General features: G+C 44.0%; 2 protein-coding genes across 5 annotated transcripts in view; both read right to left on the bottom strand.

The window, feature by feature from the left end:
- Positions 1-20,252, bottom strand: part of LOC144082532 (alpha-1A adrenergic receptor-like) — a 121,507-nt gene that overhangs the window by 44,082 nt on the left and 57,173 nt on the right. For all 4 annotated transcript variants that reach the window (XM_077609758.1, XM_077609759.1, XM_077609757.1 and 1 more), the window contains exon 4: positions 2,412-2,565. The gene's annotated coding sequence lies outside the window, so the exon portion shown is untranslated. The remainder of the gene's footprint in view (positions 1-2,411; positions 2,566-20,252) is intronic.
- egr1 (early growth response 1) lies at positions 5,499-9,516 on the bottom strand. The gene is made up of 2 exons (XM_077610025.1): positions 8,487-9,516; positions 5,499-8,094 (listed from the first exon to the last, which is right to left on the bottom strand). The coding sequence occupies exons 1-2, from the start codon at positions 8,695-8,697 to the stop codon at positions 6,713-6,715; spliced, it is 1,593 nt and encodes a 530-aa protein (XP_077466151.1). The 5' UTR covers positions 8,698-9,516; the 3' UTR covers positions 5,499-6,712.

Raw genomic sequence — 20,252 nt, 5'->3', positions numbered from 1 at the left:
ATTTGGATTCTTTGAGCAACGTGTCATTTCAAACATTTTTTTAAAATTCCACCCATTGGTAAAGTTTCTGATGCCAGGTTTAATAAACATGCTGTTAGAATTAAAATGTACATTATTCACCTATTTGAATAAATAGAGAAGCCCGTGATATGAACGGCTTATCTCATAAGAGTCGCAAGGGGTGCTGGAGCTAACTACGGGCACCAGGCAGGGGACACCCAGATTTGGTGGCCAGCCAATCACAGGGCCCGAGGAGAGAAAAGACAACCAATCATAGCTAGGGTGAGGCAATTTACATGGTTCAACCAGCTGGCTTTGTTTGGGGATGTGGGAGGAAACTGGAGCGCCCAGAGAAAACCCACACATGCAAACTCAACACAGGGAGGACCGACTTGGGATCGAACCCACGACCCCAGAACTGCCTTTAACATGAATTTTAAGTTGAATAAACAAATGTTATGAACTACTTCATCTAAAAATAAATATCTAAAAATATTTTCAGTTTTTCACTTTAATATTAAACATAACTTTAAAAAATACGTTTTCCCCTACTAAGGAAAAAAAAGCTCAAATAGATCTATAAAAAAACCTGAAGATTTAGGGTTTTTGATCCAGTTCTTTTAATCCGATTTAAAAAAAATATTATATCTAAAATGGTCCGGCCCACATGAAATGGAGTTGACGTTAATGCGCCCTGCGAACCAACCCGAGTTTGACACCCTTGCTCTAAACCACAGGAGTCAAAGTGGCGGCCCGGGGGCCAAATCTGGCCCGCCACATCATTTTGTGCGGCTCGAGAAAGTAAATCATGAGTCCCGACTTTCTGTTTTAGGATCAAATTCAAATGAAGAGTATAGATGTATATTAAATGTCCTGATTTTCCCCCTTTTAAATCAATAATTGTCATTTTTTAATCCATTTTTTTCTGCGTTTTTAGTTCAAAAATCATTTTGGAAAATCTAAAAATACATTTAAAAAAAAGCTAAAATCAACTAACCCTTTGACACCCTTGCGCTATTATAGGCTTGCTTTTGCAACTGAATCAGGTTTTCCACCAATTTAAACACTCCCCCCCCTTTGTTTTTGATTTAATTTTTTGAAATAAATGTCTCAATTATGGGCAAGGGTACCTAATGAGTGCGTCTCGACTTCCAGGCAGAAAAGCAAAGAACTTGAGCCCACTTGCCACCCTCCACGTCTAAAGTCTCGGGGAGGCTTGTTTGCATTTCAGAGGCAGCCAGGTGCTTTTTTTGTAAAGCTGTAGTGCACTTGATGGCGTGTTGAAAGCGTGTCACATTTGGAGGTGCTTAAGCAGCCCATGTTTTGTTGTCTGTTCAAAGTCGAGTGCTTCAAATAAGCACGGCTTATTAATTCCAGCTAAAGTTGCCAGGACACCTGTAGCTGCTTTGCGGGAGCCGCGTGTGTCAAACGCCTCTTTTGTCTGCCTCAAATCATATCAAAAAGAATCCCAGGCGCATCTCGCGTCTTGTTTTCAACACGCAAATGCAAACGTGTCACACATTTTAACGCCGTGGCTGGTGAAAATTCGATTGCTGGTTCCATTTCTCCGTGTGAAAGTAGAGCATCTGTTGGTTCAGATGCCAATTCAAGCTGTATCGATAGTATATAGATTCAAAATTGCAGATAGATTCAGATTATATATCATTTTGATTCGTATAAGTCGTATTTTGATAAGTATAAATCGGCGCAGAAGTTTGGGGAGGGCGAATGTTTTATTAGATTAGAAATTGAGTACTTTAAGGAGCAAAGAGTTGATATTTTGAAGAAAAAGGAAGATGGTTAATAATATTTAAAAGGCACCCAGACTAAAAGGATTTGAATTGGGAAATAAATATTCATTTTTATTCTATTTTAGTCATTTTATTTTGTGTTTTTCCAAATAAATTAAAACTATATATTTATCTTTTTATGACACTTAATAAACCAGCTAGATTAATCGTATATATAGAGATAGTTGTGATTTAGAGTGTTTTAGTTATGCGCAGACATGAAAGTTTTTTTTTTAATTATAATAAATCGCAACAGCCAAATATAACACAATGAAGAAGAAAATTTGATATAAATAAGTCGCACAAGTGGCATTATTTTATCAGAAACTAAGAAGAAATGTGCTAAAGAACACAACGGGCTAAATAGGCAACTGTCACAATAATAGAGACACAACAAAACGGGCTGTCAGAGAGAAAAAAATAAGCCAAACGATGAAAAAAGTGCGACTTATGGTCTGTAAAATACGCTACATTTGGTGAGAGTTGAGAAATTTCAACTAATGAGAATTTCTTTCAGCTTTAACTTTTAGCAAGTCAACTCAAAAAGGTGAAAAAAAACCTCCGACTTCCCGTGGAAGCGCTAAGTGGGATATTGAATGGTATTTTAGAAATTGTATTCACCTTTGCAGAAGTTTCTGTGAAGATGTCTGTCTGTCATGCCAGAGTTTTTTCGTCTGCCGTTATTTTTCCTGAAAATCTGGGCCGGCTGTATTTTTGGCGTCGACTTGAATATGTTCTGATGAGCACACGGCGTGCGCTGAATGTTGCAATCCACCTGAAATGTGACAGAAGGCAATTTAAATATAACCTACTTCTCCCCAAAGGATCAACAGGTATAAGATTTGAGAAGCAGAGTGCGACATGACTGTCTTCATAATTCCCAGATGGCGAGAAACTACGAGAACAACGCATTAAGGAAGTGCAAAGTATCCTGAAAACGATACACACGTAATCAACGCACAGGTCTGAAAATCAGGGAACAGAAAAAGAAGCTCTTTTCATCATTTTGTTTAATTTCCCTGCGTTTATCACATGTAGACGCCCAATGCCTTTAATCTGGGAGCTGCCATCCCTCCCACTTTGTACGGATTGGACGTCAATGACCACCCATTTGTTGTTTTTTGTCATTGCTTGATCATTTTGGTCATTTCCTGTTGATTTAGGAGCAGTTGATCAGGAAGTGATCTTTATATCAATATTGTTCAGATGACAAAACGTTCGAATGGGAAAATTCTGTTTCTAGATACAAAAGAAATTCAAGTTGCGACCCTACTTACGAAAAACTCAGGAAGGAATTCTGTTGGTAAGTCAATGGAGTGGCAACATTTTGTTTCTAGATACAAAAGAAATTTAAGTTGTGACCCTACTTATGAAAAACCCAATCTACAACGGCACCTCAGGAAGGAATTCCATTGGTAAATCAACAAAGTGGGAACATTTCGCCTCTGGATGCAAAAGAAATTCAAGTTGCGACCCTACTTACAAAAAACTCAGTCAATGGAGCAGGAAAATTCTGTTTCTGGATAAAAAAAATAATTCAAGTTGCACCCCTACTTATGAAAAACTCAGGAAGCAATTCCATTGGTAAATCAACGGAGTTGGAAAATTTTGTTTCTAGTTACAAAAGAAATTCAAGTTGCGACCCTACTTACAAAAAAACCAAGTTGCCAAGTCAACGGTACCACGGTATCATCAGGGCCCTGGTCGGGGTTAAGCCGGCTCCCCGACGGCCCGAGACGCGTCGAAGAGGGGAAGGGATGGGCGTCGGGCGCCGTGCGCCGGGGCCGCCAGCCCCCTCGCCGGCGCTCCAACTTGCTCACATTAAAGCGAGCTCTAATCACTGCGGGGACTTGGCCAATGATGTGCTTATCAAACGGCATATTTCAAAAAGGCATCTTAAAAGGCCTGAGGGCCAAGAGGCAATAAGAGCACATTTGTATGTGGATGAAAGGGAAAAGTGGAGACAGACCTTGCATCAGAATATGCAGAAGGGGGGATCATTAGCATCTCGCGCTGGAACAGAACAGGAGCCGGAGAAGCCACGTTACCCCGAGATGGGATGCGATGGGACGGCGGAGGGGAGGGACGGCTATACTTTGCCTTTTTTTTTCAGGGGAGGGGGGGGCGATGTCCCCAGTCCCCAAAAAGAATAAGAGAACAAATACATTTTTGAACAAAGGCACGGCTCTTGATGCGGAAGCCCGTCGGGGCGCGAGGTGGCCACGTCGGGGAAGGACCGCCAATCACAGGCCGAGCGCCACGGAAGCCGTCCGTCCCTCCGTCCTCTTAATGGACTGTGACACATCAGCCCCCCGGCTGGAAGGCGTTTGTCTCTTTGCGTGGAAAAATATTTAAAAAAAAAGGCTGAAAGGAAAGGCGGCCCGTTGTTTTCACGCCGAGTGGCACGCTGCTAAAGCGGCAGAATGGCGCTTTAGCAGCGGGCGCGCGGGGAAATCATTCCATAAACAAAAGACGGGAACCACGCGTTGGGGCATTTTAGGCTGGCGTGTAATGAACACTTCAATCTGGCTATGAATGCTTTTTCACTTTTATGTTTAGCAAGTTAAAATAGACTTCAGTGAGCTTCTACGAGGCGGCGCTGCTAAAATATTGATGTTTTTGTACATGTGCGATGCCACGACGCTACGCTAAATCTATATTTTTGGGTTTTTAAAATATTTTTGTTCAGAATCGTCTGGAAGAAATACTAGAAAGGAAATGGAAATCGGTCGGGTAAAACTTTGAGCCTTTAAAAAAAAGCAGCTGGAGCTAGTTGTGTTCCGCAATTTTGTATTTAGATTTGAACAAAACCAGGACGAGATCTGAGTTAGGGATTTGTTTCAAATCACCAATTGCGGAAAAGAAAAACTTACAATTCGCATTGCAGTCAAAGAATGAAAAGAGTGCTACTTATTATAGTCCGGAAAATACGCTAGTCTTAAAAACCTGGGGAAAAAATGAAACAAAATTTCCTTGACTTCATTTTTAACTTATTAAAATAGTCAAACTATGAACAATTTTAAATAATGTGGAGAAAAATCCTACCGTCAAAATGTCGGACAAATTCTTCTGTATGGTTATTAACATTGTTTCGGGTTTTAACTCAGCAGTAGAGAAGAATGAAGTGAATGGAATAATTAAAAAAAGTAGTTTCTACACTCAACACGTGTCCAAAATTTAGTACGTTCACAACAGACAAGAGCCAGTGTGTATCTCCATCTCACAAACGTCTACACACATGCTGATACAAACACACACAACTCATCAGACCCAATTTAGAGCATCATCTTGGGACCAGGAGACCAATTATCTTAATTATTTCTCCGTTTACTGCCATCAGCGTCTTACATTCACACTTTTCCTGCCTCTTATACTGGATGGAATTCTATCTAGTTTTGCTTGAAATTGATCACAACAATAAATATCTTGAAAATTCTCCCCCAAAAAATAAAAAAAAATTGGACTTCATAGTAAGAAAATATTCTCAGATGGAAAAATGATAGTGCAGTAAGTTGAGATGCTAACATGTGATGCCATGTCAGCATTTTAAATGAAAGGGACTTTTTAATAATAAGAATAAGTCCGATAAATGACGATAAAATGTTCGTGTGTTCTTGGATTCAAGCCTAAAAAAAAACCCTGCTATGTTATTAAACAAATGAATATAAATCGACTGGTGTTTATAATAACGCACCCAAAAGACGAAGCTATATATATATTCACATTTTTATTTATAGTTAAATTCTGGGCGGATATCTTTTACAGCAAATATCCCATTGGCAGTTAAGCGCATTCATTGTGTTGGGGAGCCTGGAACAGTCACTTTGTTCTGACAAACACAAATACAAAAGAAAGAAAGAAAGAAAAAGCACAAAATAATCAACTGCATGTATCCAACATACAAAAGAATCCCAAGCCTACTCAGTAGGTAACGCCGACTTTCCGCCTCTTTAACGTGTGGATATGTACATTTTTAGAAAAATAGACTTTGAATCTTCTCTCTCTCTTTTTTTTTCCTGTTTTTGTTGCTTACATTCGAATGAAATGAAGCAGTTCCCTCGTCTTTTTCCGTCTTCCCTTCGAGTGTGACTTACATTCCGTAACAAAAATATTCCCTCTTAAGGCGGGACGCAGCGCACGGTCTCTGGCGTACGCGGCCGATTCGCGACATCAGCAAGGCTTCGCAAAAAAAGGCACCAAATAACGGGAGCGTTTGTCCTTTTTTTTTCCTGTGGGGGGAGGATGGGTACGCTCCTCTCACATTTTTTTTTATCTTCCCTCGAAGATATGTGGAGAAAGAGAGTACCGCTGGATGATATTTACAAACAGAAATTAACAGTATTCCTACTCATGCTTGAATACGCAAGTGCTTCTTTTTTGTTTGTTTTTTGTCTTTTTTTCCAAACGTATCACGGCAGCATCACTACGTCATAGAGGAAAGATGTGGAAAATGTGGCCCTGCTCACGTCAAAAATAATACAATGCAAATCGTTGTTCACGTCTATGATATCGAAGAATGAGAAGAACAAAAACATGGCACGTGTACAATATACATATTGGGTAGCTTATGTATATCAGTCAATGTCTTTTTGGAGCGGACGCACTGGAGCTGATGGCGATCTTCAATTTTTTTTTTTTAGCTCTTTCGGGTTGCGTGTACCTGATAAAGTATCCCATAGTTTCTCTTCAGCCCGTTGTGCATTTGAAGTGCTTCATTTTTTTTTGTCAGGGATGAAGGGAAAAACCTTGCTCGCTCCCTGAAATGTGTCCTTTTTTCTATCCTGGATAAAATTGTCAGGATGGCGCCAAAACTGCACAGTCGGAAAGCGCCTTTTTTTTTGTTTTATTTCGGAAGGGTCGCCGGTTTTTGGACGCACGTCCCTGGAAATGGAGGATCGGACCGGTCTTGAAATGAAGGAGTCTTAGCAGATCTCGACCGTCCTCGGGGAAAGGGTGCTCTGGAGGTCCGCCAGCGGGGTCGGCACCGGGGAGCTGTACAGGTTGGAGGCCACCGAGGAATGGAACGGGGACGTCACCTGGGACTGGAAGGCGCCCGACATGGACACCGAAGGGTAGGTGGTGGCGATGGACGGGGACGGGTAGGAGGCGTGGGCCGGGGACGAGTAGCAGGAGGTAACGGGGGACGGGTAGGAAGACACGGGAGACGGGTACGGGGTCATGGGCGAGGGGTAGCTGGAGGCGGGCGAGGCCGCCGAGGTGGGGATCTGGACCGGGGCCGAGGTCGGCGCCGCCCCGCCCGGAGCTTTCTCCGCTTTCTTGTCCTTCTGCCGCAGGTGGATCTTGGTGTGCCTCTTCCGCTCGTCGCTGCGGGCGAACTTGCGTCCGCAGATGTCGCAGGCGAAGGGTTTCTCCCCCGTGTGCGTGCGGATGTGCGTGGTCAGGTGGTCGCTACGGCTGAAGTTGCGCATGCAGATGCGGCACTGGAAGGGCTTCTGCCCCGTGTGGATGCGGATGTGGCGCGTCAGCTCGTCCGAGCGCGAGAAGCGCCGGTCGCACGTCTCCACCGGGCAGGCGTAGGGTCTCTCGTGAGGCGGGGTCTTGCTGGGACGGCTGGGGTACTTGCGCATGCGGCTGGGCTTGATCAGCTGCGATTGGTAGACGCCCTTCAGTTCTTGCGAGCCCGTCTGCGTGGCGAAGGCCTTGATGGTGGACAGGGGGGTCAGGGAGGGCTGGCTGGACGGGTTGTGGAAGGGTTTCTGGTCCGGGGCCACCAGGCTGATCTCGCCCTGCTGCTGAGGGAACAGGTAGTCGGGGATCATGGGTACCGGGAAGCTGGCGCCGCAGCTTTTGCCGTTGGGGTAGGCGGGCGGAGGGTAGTGCGACACCCCCCCGCCCGGAGCGGCGAAGGCTTGGCCTTGCTCGGGAAAGACGTCCGAGTTGGGGTTGGGGTAGGTTGGGGCGGCCGAGTAAATGGGGTTGGGCTCTTTGTGCTGGTGCTGGTGGTGCTGCTGGTGGTGGTGGTGGTGAACCGAGGACGTGAGGCTGGTGCTGTGCGACGAAGAGGAGGTAGACGAGGGGGACGAGGACGAAGAGGAAGACGTGGCGACCGACGAGGACGAGGCGTTCTGAGAGTTGCCGCCGGAAGAGAGGGACGTGGCCGGAAGGTTGCCCATCAGACTGGTGAACACGCCCAGAATAGGCTCCACCCAAAGGCTGTTGCTGCAGGCCGTGGCGGGTTCCAGAGTGAAGTGACCCGTGTAGGAGATGGGGGGCAGGCGAGGCGTGGGGTACGTCTGATCCCCGACCGCTTTCTCGCAGTTGAAAGAGATCTCGGGGAGCGTATCTGCCAGAGGTTGGAAGACACAGGGTTACTCGGAGTCCGCAAACCCATTCCACCTCTCTTTAACATTTCCCCCTCGCGTGTATTGTTGTCAAATGACGGCCCGACGCGCAAAGACGCCGGCGGACGCGAAAGCGCATTTTCCCGTAGCCGGTCTCAGCCCGAGGCTCACCGACGACGGGAACCGTCGCTCGGCTGGTTTTAGGAATGCCATTTCATAGGGCAAGTTGAAGGAAGCAACGATCCAAGCCAATCACTTCTTAGACAGACTTAAGCCGGCATTCAAAAGAAAAAATCGGTTTTAGGACTTTTTGTTTGGCCAGAGTGATCGAAATAGCGAGAAGAGACGGAGGTACGGATAAGGTCAAGTCAAGTGAAAGAAGCAGCCTTCTTACCCCCGGTCAGGTGGTCGTAGGGCTCCCCCGGTTCGCCGGAGGCGAAGCCGGCGGCTTCGGGCGCGGAGGCTGCGAGGAAGGGGGTCCCCGCCGAGCTCAGCATCATCACCTCCTCCAGCTTGGGGTAGTTATCCATGGGGGAGTGGGGGAAGTTGAGAGGCTCGGAGATCTGCAACGCCGGGAGGAGCATCTCGGTCTTGGCCGCGGCCATCCTTTTTCTGACGCTTTGGAGCACGAATCCTGGAGTCTGGATCCTGGATCCCGGAGCCCGGAGCCCAGAAGCCCGGAGCCCGGCGTGCGGAGATGACAAGCCCGAGACGATGCTTCTCTCTCCTCTCTCTCTCTCTCTCGCTTTCAGCGTCCCTCCTCGCGGCTCGTCCGTCGCTTTCCCTTCTCTCGGCGACGAGTAAAAAAAAGATCCGTTGCTGGCTTGGCTTTTCTCTTTCTTTCTTTTTTTGTTTCTTAGAAAAAATCCAAAGTGTCCTTTTTACTCATTTGTAGAAAAAAATGAATAAAGGAAGGGCTTGTCGTTTGGGGGGGAATAATAAACAACAATACTTCGAACTTTTCCAGGCGGGTGTTGGATGGACTTGCTTGACTTTTTGGACATTTGGTTGCGATGTGAGGGAGTCGTGAGTGTGTCTTTTCTGTGCGTCTCCGTGTGTGTGTCTGCTCAGGGCTCGTCTGTGCGCGCAAAGGTTTCCCGTGGCTTTTAAACCCTCTCCCCGTGACGTACATGTCCATATTTGGGAGGGAGGAAGCCCATATTTAGTCAGCGCGCTGGAGGACACATGACGCCGAGCGGGAGGGGAAGGAAGAGGCTCCAAATTCAAGCGCCGTCCAAAAAAAGACGACGTCCACATTTGTCTTTTCTTTTCCGAAAGCTGGAAAGACGGCGGTTAAAGCGTCTCTGGGCTCCTCGATCGGATTTCCCACGCGCGCCGCCGCCGCCGCCGGGCTGCGCAGCTGCCGGAAAGCGCCTTATAAGGTCATGACCACATAAGGAGCGGCTCCGGTGGGGTTCCAGTGGCCTGCCCTTATTTGGGACTTCCCGGGGCGGCGCTGTTGTTTTGGCAGGGAGGAAGGCCGAAGAGTCAAATGGTGGCAGACCGCTCAATAAGTCATGTCAACATTACGGTCCCAGACTGGCTCTGATTTATTTTCATTCCAAGCGCCATTCGTGCAATGCCTCGGGGAACAAATACTCACTTTGCGACTTTGTGTAAGGCTTCTCAATAAAGGAAATACTACAAACTTTTCCATTCACGCACACACGCATGTGCCGAAGGAACTTTTTTACGCACACATATGGCGAAGGTGAGCCATATTTGTTATGATTCCGTTTGGTTCATTCCACAAATGCCAGGTTTTTGTATCAAATGCACTGGAATATTTGGACTTTAAAGCACATTATAAGTCAAATGCAAAGGGAAAACATCTGTGTATATATATACACGTATAAACTCTACTAGACGATAATGTACTATGCAATCAACTCGTAAAACGGGAAATTCCGTGACCGGATGATTCGCCTGAAGACGTTTCGCCGACGGAGGTTTCGCCGAAACGGGATTTGCGCGCTAGCCCCACCCCCGGATCGTGTGTGTACACGTTTTTCAACCTCGGCCCGCGGGCCATTTATGGCCCGTTAGGATTTTTAATCCGGCCCGCCGGCGGCGTTGTCCAAATTATAGTAAAAATCAATGATTCATTTCCCTTTGCCGCTCATCACTCTCAATTTATTAGTCTACCGTCAATGGCAGACCGGGAATAAGCACTCTTAAGCGGGCAGATGTAACAGAACCGAGCCGTAAAATGACAGCAATCGGGTCAAATCCATCCTAAAACAGCATTTAATGATTAAATATAAATACTGGAGCTCTTTGGACATTAGAACCGAGCCCAGGGAAGTGAATTCCTCGGTAAAATGTTGCGATGATGTTGCGATGGAGGCAAAAAAACGTCTATATACGTCCATTCGCCCAACGGCTCAAAATGCTCTCAAATTCGGTCAAATCCAGCCGAAAACAGCGTTTAATGATGAAATACAAATACTAGTATTTGTATTTCATCATTAAACGTTGTTTTGAGCTCATGAGTTTGTAAAATTTGACAAATAAACTGGCTTTTAGATAAATTACAGTAATAATAAGTCCATTTCCCGCTATTAATGTGACTTTTAACAGTATATGTGCACATCGTCATGTATTTTGGACCCAAATAATACAGTAACTTTCTTAAACCTGTGACAGAAACGTAGTGTTAGTTATTGTTTTAAACTTTTTGAGACTATTAGGTGTTCCCCAACATAAAAATGCCTTGATGACATTGTCATTAGCCACATTTTTCCACCCTATGTTTACTTTATTCACGTATCATTAATGATTTAAAGCAAGGGCTCACTAATTCCAAACCAAAGTCAAACGACAGGGTGTAGCTGGAAAATGTGTAATTCGGTTTATTGGCGTGGCGACTTTTAGACGATGAGCGTCGACAAAAACCCAAAGTTAAGTTAATATCTCTTTTCAGAGGTTGGAAGTTTGGGAGCGGGGAAAATAAATAAATGAATACAAGTCGGGACAGGATGATGGCGGGTTACGCAACAGGCGAGATGGCGACACCGAGCCAAAGTCGAACGCTGGCGATCTGGTCGCTATTTTCAGAGCGCGGCGAAGAGGATGGAGTGCCGAGAACAGATGAAAGAAGTCATCATTTGATGACAATGTAATAAAATCAAGTTGGGGGAAACTCGGGGAAAAGCAATAAAGTCATAAAGATGATAAACAGCTGACAGTGCTCGCCTGCTTCTCCCTTTACTTTCATACAAGGAGGTGAGAAAAGTCCAGCAAATCTGTCCTTGTCGCCGGAAAAATGCTGTCATTTTGGACTATTGCTGTTCAAAAATTAAGGTCCGGTTTAATGCCTTACTCGTAATATTAAACGGCGATCGTACGATTACTCGGACGGGCACTATTCAAAGTTACAGTTATGTACGGAGTCAGACTGGTGTCCAAAAACTTTTGGCATCCATCAAAATTTTGCAGGCAAAAATTAAGAGCAAAAAAAAGTCACCAATGCCGGTCACATACATTGTATATACATACATATTACATATATATGTATGTATATAAAACAATCTATTTTTGTGTTTTTTAATGAATACGTTGAAAAATAACCCATTTAAAAAATACCATGTTTTTAATTGATTCTGAACTTACCGTATTTTTCGAACTATAAGTCGCACTAGCCAAACAATGCACAATGACGGGGAAAAAAATGTAAAATTCACACTGGAGAATAAGTTGCACTTTTCGGTACCAAGTATAAAAATATGTTAAAGTAATAGTAAAATAGGGAACAACTGAAAACATATGCACCTGTTTATGTAACATATGAAGTCTTTTCTAAAAAACTACAGCCTAAAAACCACAACATACGCTATTCACACTCAGAGTGAAAAGAATAAAAGGCATATACACGATTCCCACTTGATTATAAGTCCCAGGCCCAGCCAGACGATAAAAAAAGCGCATTATAGTCCGGAAAATACTACTTAAAGGTTACATAAGACTGTTAGGGGGTGACGAAGGGACGACAAAAGCGAGCGGACGGTGCTGCTGTCGCAAAATTGGAGGCGGTGAAATAGAAGAGGATAAATTAAATAAAGATCCACTGTGTCGCGCAGCCAGCGACACGCCGGGGGAACGGGGGAGGGACCATTAAAGAGCCCAGAACTCATTGTTTTGGCTTGACTGATAGCTTGACTTGATTATTAGCCAGCCAGTGGAAAGCACGGGCGACACACTTTAATAATGTCACAATGTACATTCATTCATTCATCTTCCATACGGCGCATCCTCGTGAGGGTTGCCGGAGCCTACCCCAGCCGAGAGGCAGACTCCACCCTAGACCGGTCGCCAGTCAGTCGTAGGGCAGACGACCATTCGCGCTCAAAATCATACCGTCAGCAACGGGAATCGAGTCCGCGCCAAAGCCAGGCGAGTGAACCACTACGCCAGAGAGCCATAAACAATTCCTATTTTTCAATCGAGTCCCTTGAGATCCACATTCAGAATTTAAAGGTAAAAATGTGGTTTATGTCAGAAATAAAGTTAAATTTACAGCAAAAACGCTCTCTATTCTTTGAAAAGTACTGCTTAAAAATGGAGGAGATTCACTGAGAGTGACGTTTGATTTGATTTATTTAATAAGGGACAGCTCATATAAATAAACATATTTATATTCATGTTAATGAACATATATATGTAAACATGTCAGATTGTAGCCGAGGGCTCATTTCCATCTTTAGTCTCTTGTGTACGTTGAAGATAAACGATGATACATACTACACACACACGCACACACACACACACACGTACACACACACATACACACATACACACACTCACGCGTAGCACAATGTTAGACAGCGTTATGATTGCAATTTTTTTGGTCTAACAGCCAGGCTTTTAATATGATTGGCCAAGAATTTCAGAGACGGAAGTTGACGTTTGCTAAATGCTATTGACTTCCAGGTATGAAGAGCATTGGCTAATTTAGTACTATTTTTAAAGGGAACTACACAGTCACCTCTAGAGCCAGCAGAGTTCTGTCACGGAACGTGGAAAGTGAAAAACTCAGCTGGCACCCAATCCGAAATCGCGCTTTACGTTTCGATACAATGGCGAGTATGGCGGAACCCCCCCGCCGCCTCCCCGGAGCACATCGACCGAGGAACGTGAGCCGCCGTATGATTGCGCTCGGAAAGATCACACGCTTTCTCTTGTAGCGCAAAAAGCCGAGCCCTTCGGAGCTTTGGGCCGCAGTGACGTTTGAAAAAGGATCCGGCTCCCCCCAGGTGGACCGGTCGGTGTCAGCGTATCACGCAAAAAAACAAGACCCCGGCATCAGATAACTTCTGCTAAGCATGCGTCCTCCAGGTAGAAGGTGACAGAGAAACAATCCCAAACATCGGGACCGACGGCGCCGTCAAAGACGGGTGACTCACGACCCCGCGGCGTGTTTGTTTGACGGCTGTTACAAAAGAAGCGACCCCTGACCTTTTCGGCTTCCCGTGAGTCACTCTTCTTAAAACACGGCGATTCCCAATATGGTCGGCGTTCTCCTCACTGTGCAACAACAGGAAGCGCTTTTCTTTAAACAAACACGTCCTGAAGCTTCTTCGGTCTTTTTAAAGCGTTTCGTTCTGATTTTCAGGCCACTCAAAATTGGCAGAAAAGTCTTAAAGATAAAGAAAACAACTCCCAGAAAAAAATGCTAAATGCTAAATTCAAATCAGCCAACAATTACCACATGTGTGGTAGACCACATGTGTCAAAGTGGCGGCCCGGGGGCCAAATCTGGCCCGCCGCATCATTTTGTGTGGCCTGGGAAAGTAAATGATGAGTGCTGACTTTCTGTTTTAGGATCAAATTAAAATGAAGAGTATAGATGTATATTAAATGTCCTGATTTTCCCCCTTTTAAATCAATAATTGTCATTTTTTAATCCATTTTTTTGTGTTTTTAGTTCAAAAATCATTTTGTAAAATCTAAAAATATATTTAAAAAAGCTAAAATAAACATTGCTTTAGATCTATAAAAAATGGAATATTCAGGGCTTTTAATCCAGTTCTTTTAATCCATTTATTTAAATATATATATATATATATATATATATATATATATATATATATATATATATATATATATATATATATATATATATATATATATATATATATATATATATATATATATATATATATATATATATATATATATATATATATATATATATATATATAATATCTAAAATGGTCCGGCCCACTTGAAATCAAGTTGACGTTAAAGCGGCCCGCGAACCAACCCGAGTCCGACACCCTTGTAGTAGACTATATTTTTAATTCTAAATTTAGGTTTTGTCAGAAGTGTCCCTTTTTTGAGCACCGCAAAAAAGCTCTTTGCAAATTATGTTCTGAACATAAACACAGTAGAAAGTCATTTTCTGTATAAAAAATATATAAAGGAGTTACTAATTGTAATTCTTTCAGATTATTTTGCATTTATGGACATCATTTATTCCACTTAGTTGACTTGAGTGTAACTTCTGCAACTGGAAAGTCATTAAAACGTTCTAAAAATTTGCTGCCACGTCAGTTGACATTTTGCGACAAAATGTCATTTTTGTTTGCGTTTCTGACACATTCTTGTTATTGTTCACCATTTACGTCTGAAATAAAGTTATAGTTGCGCCATGGCCTGTTTCACATCCTTAATCATTGTTCCTCAATGTTATTTTAAAATGGCATTTAGGAATCCATATGGATTATGACAATTCAAATAGCCCATCATTTGTCAACTAGGGAGTTTAAAGTATAGCCCCTCCCACTTCTCAGTTTAGTTTACTTTGATAGAAATATTTGTTTTTGTCAACTTTAGTTTCAGCTGGAAGCTGGCTGCCATGTTTTATGGTTGGCTAAGGAGAATTGTCCAATCCAAGCCTCTTCATCTAATTGCTCCTCAAGCACTTCAGAGAAGAGGACATGATTTTCCCCCTTCTATTTTTTTTTCGGGTTCTAAAAGTGTGTAGCACTCTTTACGTATCTTTTCGATGCTTCATTCTGCCCATTGTTTGGAGTGACATGTTAATGAAGTTTTTTTTTTTTAAATGATAGTTGAGTGCAATTAACATTTAAAAAGCTCTTTGGTAATCAAACCATTTAGACATAATGAGTCAACTGGTTTAAAAACAAAATAACTTTTAACCTTAGTTCATCTGCTGCGCCAGTTTTTTTTAGGATTTGACGTCAAAATTTGGCCTATCAGACCCGGTGGATGAGTGGTTAGAGTGTCGGCTTCACAGTTCTGGGGACGTGGGTTCAATACCAAGTCAGTCTGCCTGCGTCATCCCCGGGCTCGTGTGGGTTTTCTCCAGGTACTCCAGGTTCCTCCCACATTACAAAAACAAGCATGCTAGGCTAGCTGGCTAACAGTCAAAACTGCCCCTAGCTATGATTGGTTGTCCTTTGCGTCCTCGTGCCCTGCCATTGGCTGGCCACCGATTCAGGGTGAGCCCCCGCCTATAGCCCAAAGTTGACTGGCATGGGCTCCAGCACCCCCACTACCCATGGGAATGAATGAATTTGCCCAATCAGAGGCCATTTTATGTGTCACTTAAAGCAAAACAGTACAAAAAAATCTGACGTTTTGAAGACAAAATGGCTCATTTTTAGGTAAAGTCTCGAATCAGCGTGGAAATGAAAGGGGAACTATTTCCATGTCTACGGGATGATTTTTACCCACAGATAACCCACAGATAGCTTCCTGCAATAGGGAGTTTCAAGCCTCCTTCGGTCCAGCGGTCTCATCCTATTTGAAAACTGTGCTTTACGTCGAGAGCGCCATGGTCAAAAGTGCGCTCGGGGTCGACTTCACGCGACGGTGGCGCGCGAGGAAAATCCAGCGAGGAAAAGCCGCGTGGATAAAGAGGCAAGGCAGGCGCGGGAAATGACGGAGAAGCGCTTTTGACAGACTGAGAGCGAAAGTGACTTTTGCCGGCTGGTTGACAGGCCAGCCCGAGGGCAGCGACGACAGCTCCACTCAGGTAAAGCCTGGAAACTCCCGCCCTCCTCGCCCCGTTTTTGCCCCCGCCGCGCCTCCACCGCGTTTCCCCCCCCCGCCTGCCGCAGCTGGAAACGGCGGCTGTGGGATAGCCTACAGGGCTGAGGAGACAGTTCTCCATCAGGAAACTCCAGAAGACTTAACTATCTTATGATAATCATTTAACCGAGAGCGCCGCGTGTCAGCGAGCGTGACAGCTGACGGGACGCGTGCGTGGATGAAATGACAGACGAGACGACAAAAACAACTTGAGACAAACAGGGAGAGGCGGCGGGAATACGGGAGAATATGGCAGATGGCAAACCCTTTTTTCATAGTATTTGGAGATTGGCCTCAATGTTTTTGGACCCTATTTTGCTTTTAAAAAGTGGGCTAATATTTCTAAAGGAGTTCTCATCAAATGTATCGTAACGCAATGTACCGTATTTTTGGGACGCTAAGTCTCATTGGCCAAATAATGCACAACAAAAGAGAAATAATTATATTTCAACACAATTTTTGAGTGTCAGTTTTTCCAATTTGTCAGGAAACCAATGCGCTATACCACCGGTGTCAAAGTGGCAGCCCGGGGGGCAAATCTGGCCCGCCGCATCATTTTGTGCGGCCCGGGAAAGTAAATCATGAGTGCCGAGTTTCTGTTTTAGGATCAAATTAAAATGAAGAGTATAGATGTATATTAAATTTCCTGATTTTCCCCTTTTTAAATCAATAATTGTCATTTTTTTAATCCATTTTTTCTGTTTTTAGTTCAAAAATCATTTTGTAAAATCTAAAAATATATTTAAAAAAAAGCTCAAATAAACATCATTTTAGATCTACAAAAACTGAATATTCAGGGCTTTTAATCCAGTTGTTTTAATCCATTTATAAAAAAAATCTAAATATTATATCTAAAATGAAGTAGACAAAATAACTTTTGCCTAAAGAAACACAAAAAATGAGTACAAGTCGCCTAGCCAAAGTACGCGAAAAGTGCGACTTATAGTCCGCAGAAGGAGGGAAAGTTATCTCTTCAAATTCTTTCTATGGAAATAAAATAGTCGGATTTCCCAGCGCTGTATTCTAATGAGGACTCGGAAACGTTGTGCGCGGCGCCACGGAATAAATGAGTCGTACAAAAACGCGGGTATCGGCCTTAATGGCCGAAACGTGACAGGTGATCAGTGTTTACATTAAAGCGGGGTGAGAGTTCAGGCGAGTCGGGGGAATAGTTTTCTGCCTACGCTGGCGGCAGACAGGCTAATGAATTTCTGTAAAGTGCGCTGCAAATAAAAATAAAGACTCACAGAGGACGTTTGCGTGCTGATGATTGTTGGGTGATGCTGACAAGTACAAAAGAGTTGAGACTTGCACTAGTCTACACTTTGGAAAAGGCCGTCGCACTACGGACCTCCCACCGTCAAATGGAAAATCTCTCATTCGTTTGAATAGCTTCAGAAATTCAAATTCTATTTGCGTTTTCCTTCCAAGTCAAACACGTGGCGTATTAAACCCCAACACGACGGCGTCCGAGGGCGCACACCCAGCACGCTCCGTACATGGCACCATTAAATGAAAATAGAATCTCCCGCTTCCTCAAAACGACTCCATAGTAACAGCGGGCAAACGTTTGGCCGAAAAGACGCACTCGCCAATAGGAACGGGCGGCGTGCAACAATTGGGCAGCTCAATGAGTTGGCCAAAGAAACAGATTGGAGCGGAAAAGTCAGCAAGTTGCTCTTTTTTTCCTGTCTTTTCTCCCTGCGGCTGCGGAATGGTGACAGTGTGCGTTCTCATTACGGGCGCAACGACAGCCCTCCGCTGGCGCTGGCGTTGGCGCTTTCCATCTATCTGTGCATTCCCAGACAGCTTTAGCAGTTCAAACCTTTGCACTGCGCCATTGTCACACACCGTATTGGTTGCCATGGAGAAGTAGTCCTCTGGTCTCCAAGGTATCCGACTCTATTGTATTTGCCTTCTTTATTTAGATGAAAACGCGCTTTGTTACAAACGAGATAGTTGTTTTGTGACCCCCCCCTCATACGCACACCCCCTTTCCCAGCCGTTTCGTCGTCTTTTTTTTTCTTCCCGGTGCATCAGTGCAAAGTTGCATGATGGTATTGTTTCATTCTCCTCCTTTCCAGGAGTTTGACGGCTCTGTGTGTGTCGAGCTCGTCAGATGTTTTGTAGCAATTAATTTTAGGGTGTCTGCATGTCATTATCTCAGGAGGAGGGTTGTACAAAAGTCCCCGCAATCCACCCCGTCACCCCCCCAACCTTCGCTCGGGCTTGTAATTGCCTTCTATTATACCGAGGCTGGGTGTCACTGTCACTGGGAGATTCTCCAATAGCGACAGATGACGAGCAAAAAACATCGCTCATTTGCCAGAATGCAGGTTACGTACGTTTGTATTGAGCGGTTACGGTGATAAAAAGAAAACAAATATGGACCACCGCTTTCCAACTCGGCATGACCGGCCGTTTGGTTGCTGGACTTTTGGTTGCCGGACGTTTGGTCGCGGAAGTTTGGTCGCGGACATTTGGTCGCGGACGTTTGGTCGCCCGGACCCAAATAACGGGCGACCAAACGTCCGGCGACCAAACGTCCGGCGACCAAAAGTCCGGCGACCAAACAAGGTAAAACAACACGGTCTACGCATCAATAAAAGCCAACAATGGCCCTGAGCAGTTTCACTGAGCGGACGTGTGAGTGTAGAAGAAAGAGTTTGTATGTACATGCGTTGTCCCTTTAAGAAGCAACGTTGGTCAGGGTCTTAACAAGTTCTCCAACAAAAAAACAATAAAAGTCCAGGAAATGTGGAGCTTTTCTTTAGCCTAATAATTACTAGGGCATTAAGTCTGACTAAATAGTCATTCGCAGTTTGTATTTAGGGAATTTGAGCAACAATTTTAAATGGTAATTATCAATACCTTCCGGGCGACCAAACGTCCGGCGACCAAAAGTCCGGCGACCAAACGGCTGAGTACCCCATCTCAGAGGCCAAAGCAGAAAAGTCATATTTGGCCAGGAAACGGCCTAAAAGTTTGATGAAGTGGTGGTAGACTCTTAAGCGCCGTGACCTTTGACCCCGCTGTGTTTGTCTCCTCGCAGCTGTCAGCCAGCGACGACAAACCACCGGGTGGAGAGAGGCAAACAGGAAGTGGCGTCGCATCCGCCGCTCCGTGACGTAGCCGCTCGGAGATTAAGTTTAGAGTGAGGGAAAGGAGAGAAAAAAAAAAATTTGAGACGCTGTCTCGCTTCTAGGGTTCAAGTCTAAGACTCTTGTTGCGGGCCAGACGCATAAACAGAGAAAAACGGAGGGTTGGACAGACGTGCGGCTTTTTCACTCAACATTTCTGGCCTCATGTTTTGGACATGTCTCACATTCTGTGGTGCTTTGAAATAACTCATTCTTTTTTTATCAACTGACAACAATTCCTATGTTACTCATCGGACGATTAAAAAAAAAAAGTACCGTATTTTCGGGACTGTACTTTTTTATAGCTTGGCTGGGCCTGTCACTCATACTCAAGTACGAATTGAAATCATTATTTTATACCGAATTTTACGGATTATAAGATGCACTTTTTTCATCGTTTGGCTGAATTGAAATCATTATATTATACCGAATTTTCTGGACTATAAGATGCACTTTTTTCATCGTTTGGCTGGGCCTGTCACTTATACTTAAGTGCAACTTGTGTTGTTTTTCTTCTGATATTTTTTTTTTTTTTTCCAGGCTGATGACTGTTATTACGAAAGTTAATAGCATTAAATGAGCCACAAAATCAGTGGAAATATTTTAAAAAAGGCCAAATATATAAATACAAAATATTTCTAGTGTTATATAACAAGGGGCAATAGACCTATAGGAAACTATAATACAACAACACTCAGAATTGAAATAATTATACTACCGTATCTTCCGGATTATAAGTCGTACTTTTTTCATTGTTTGGGTAATACTAACACTCAAGTATAACTTATATGTTTTTTTCTCTGACCACTGACGGCATTATTGTTTTAAGCTATAGTTATCTGAAAAACAATTATGATAACAGACTTTGTTCTTGGTTTTTGAAAAATTGCCCTCCCAAAAATGCAACTTCTACTTCGGTGCGCCTTATAAATACTTTTTTTTCCTCTTCATTGTGTATTCTTTGG

This window comes from Stigmatopora argus, chromosome 9 (genome assembly GCF_051989625.1).
Source record: "Stigmatopora argus isolate UIUO_Sarg chromosome 9, RoL_Sarg_1.0, whole genome shotgun sequence".
NCBI lineage: Eukaryota > Metazoa > Chordata > Actinopteri > Syngnathiformes > Syngnathidae > Stigmatopora > Stigmatopora argus.
This window is presented reverse-complemented; position numbering and strand designations above follow the sequence as displayed.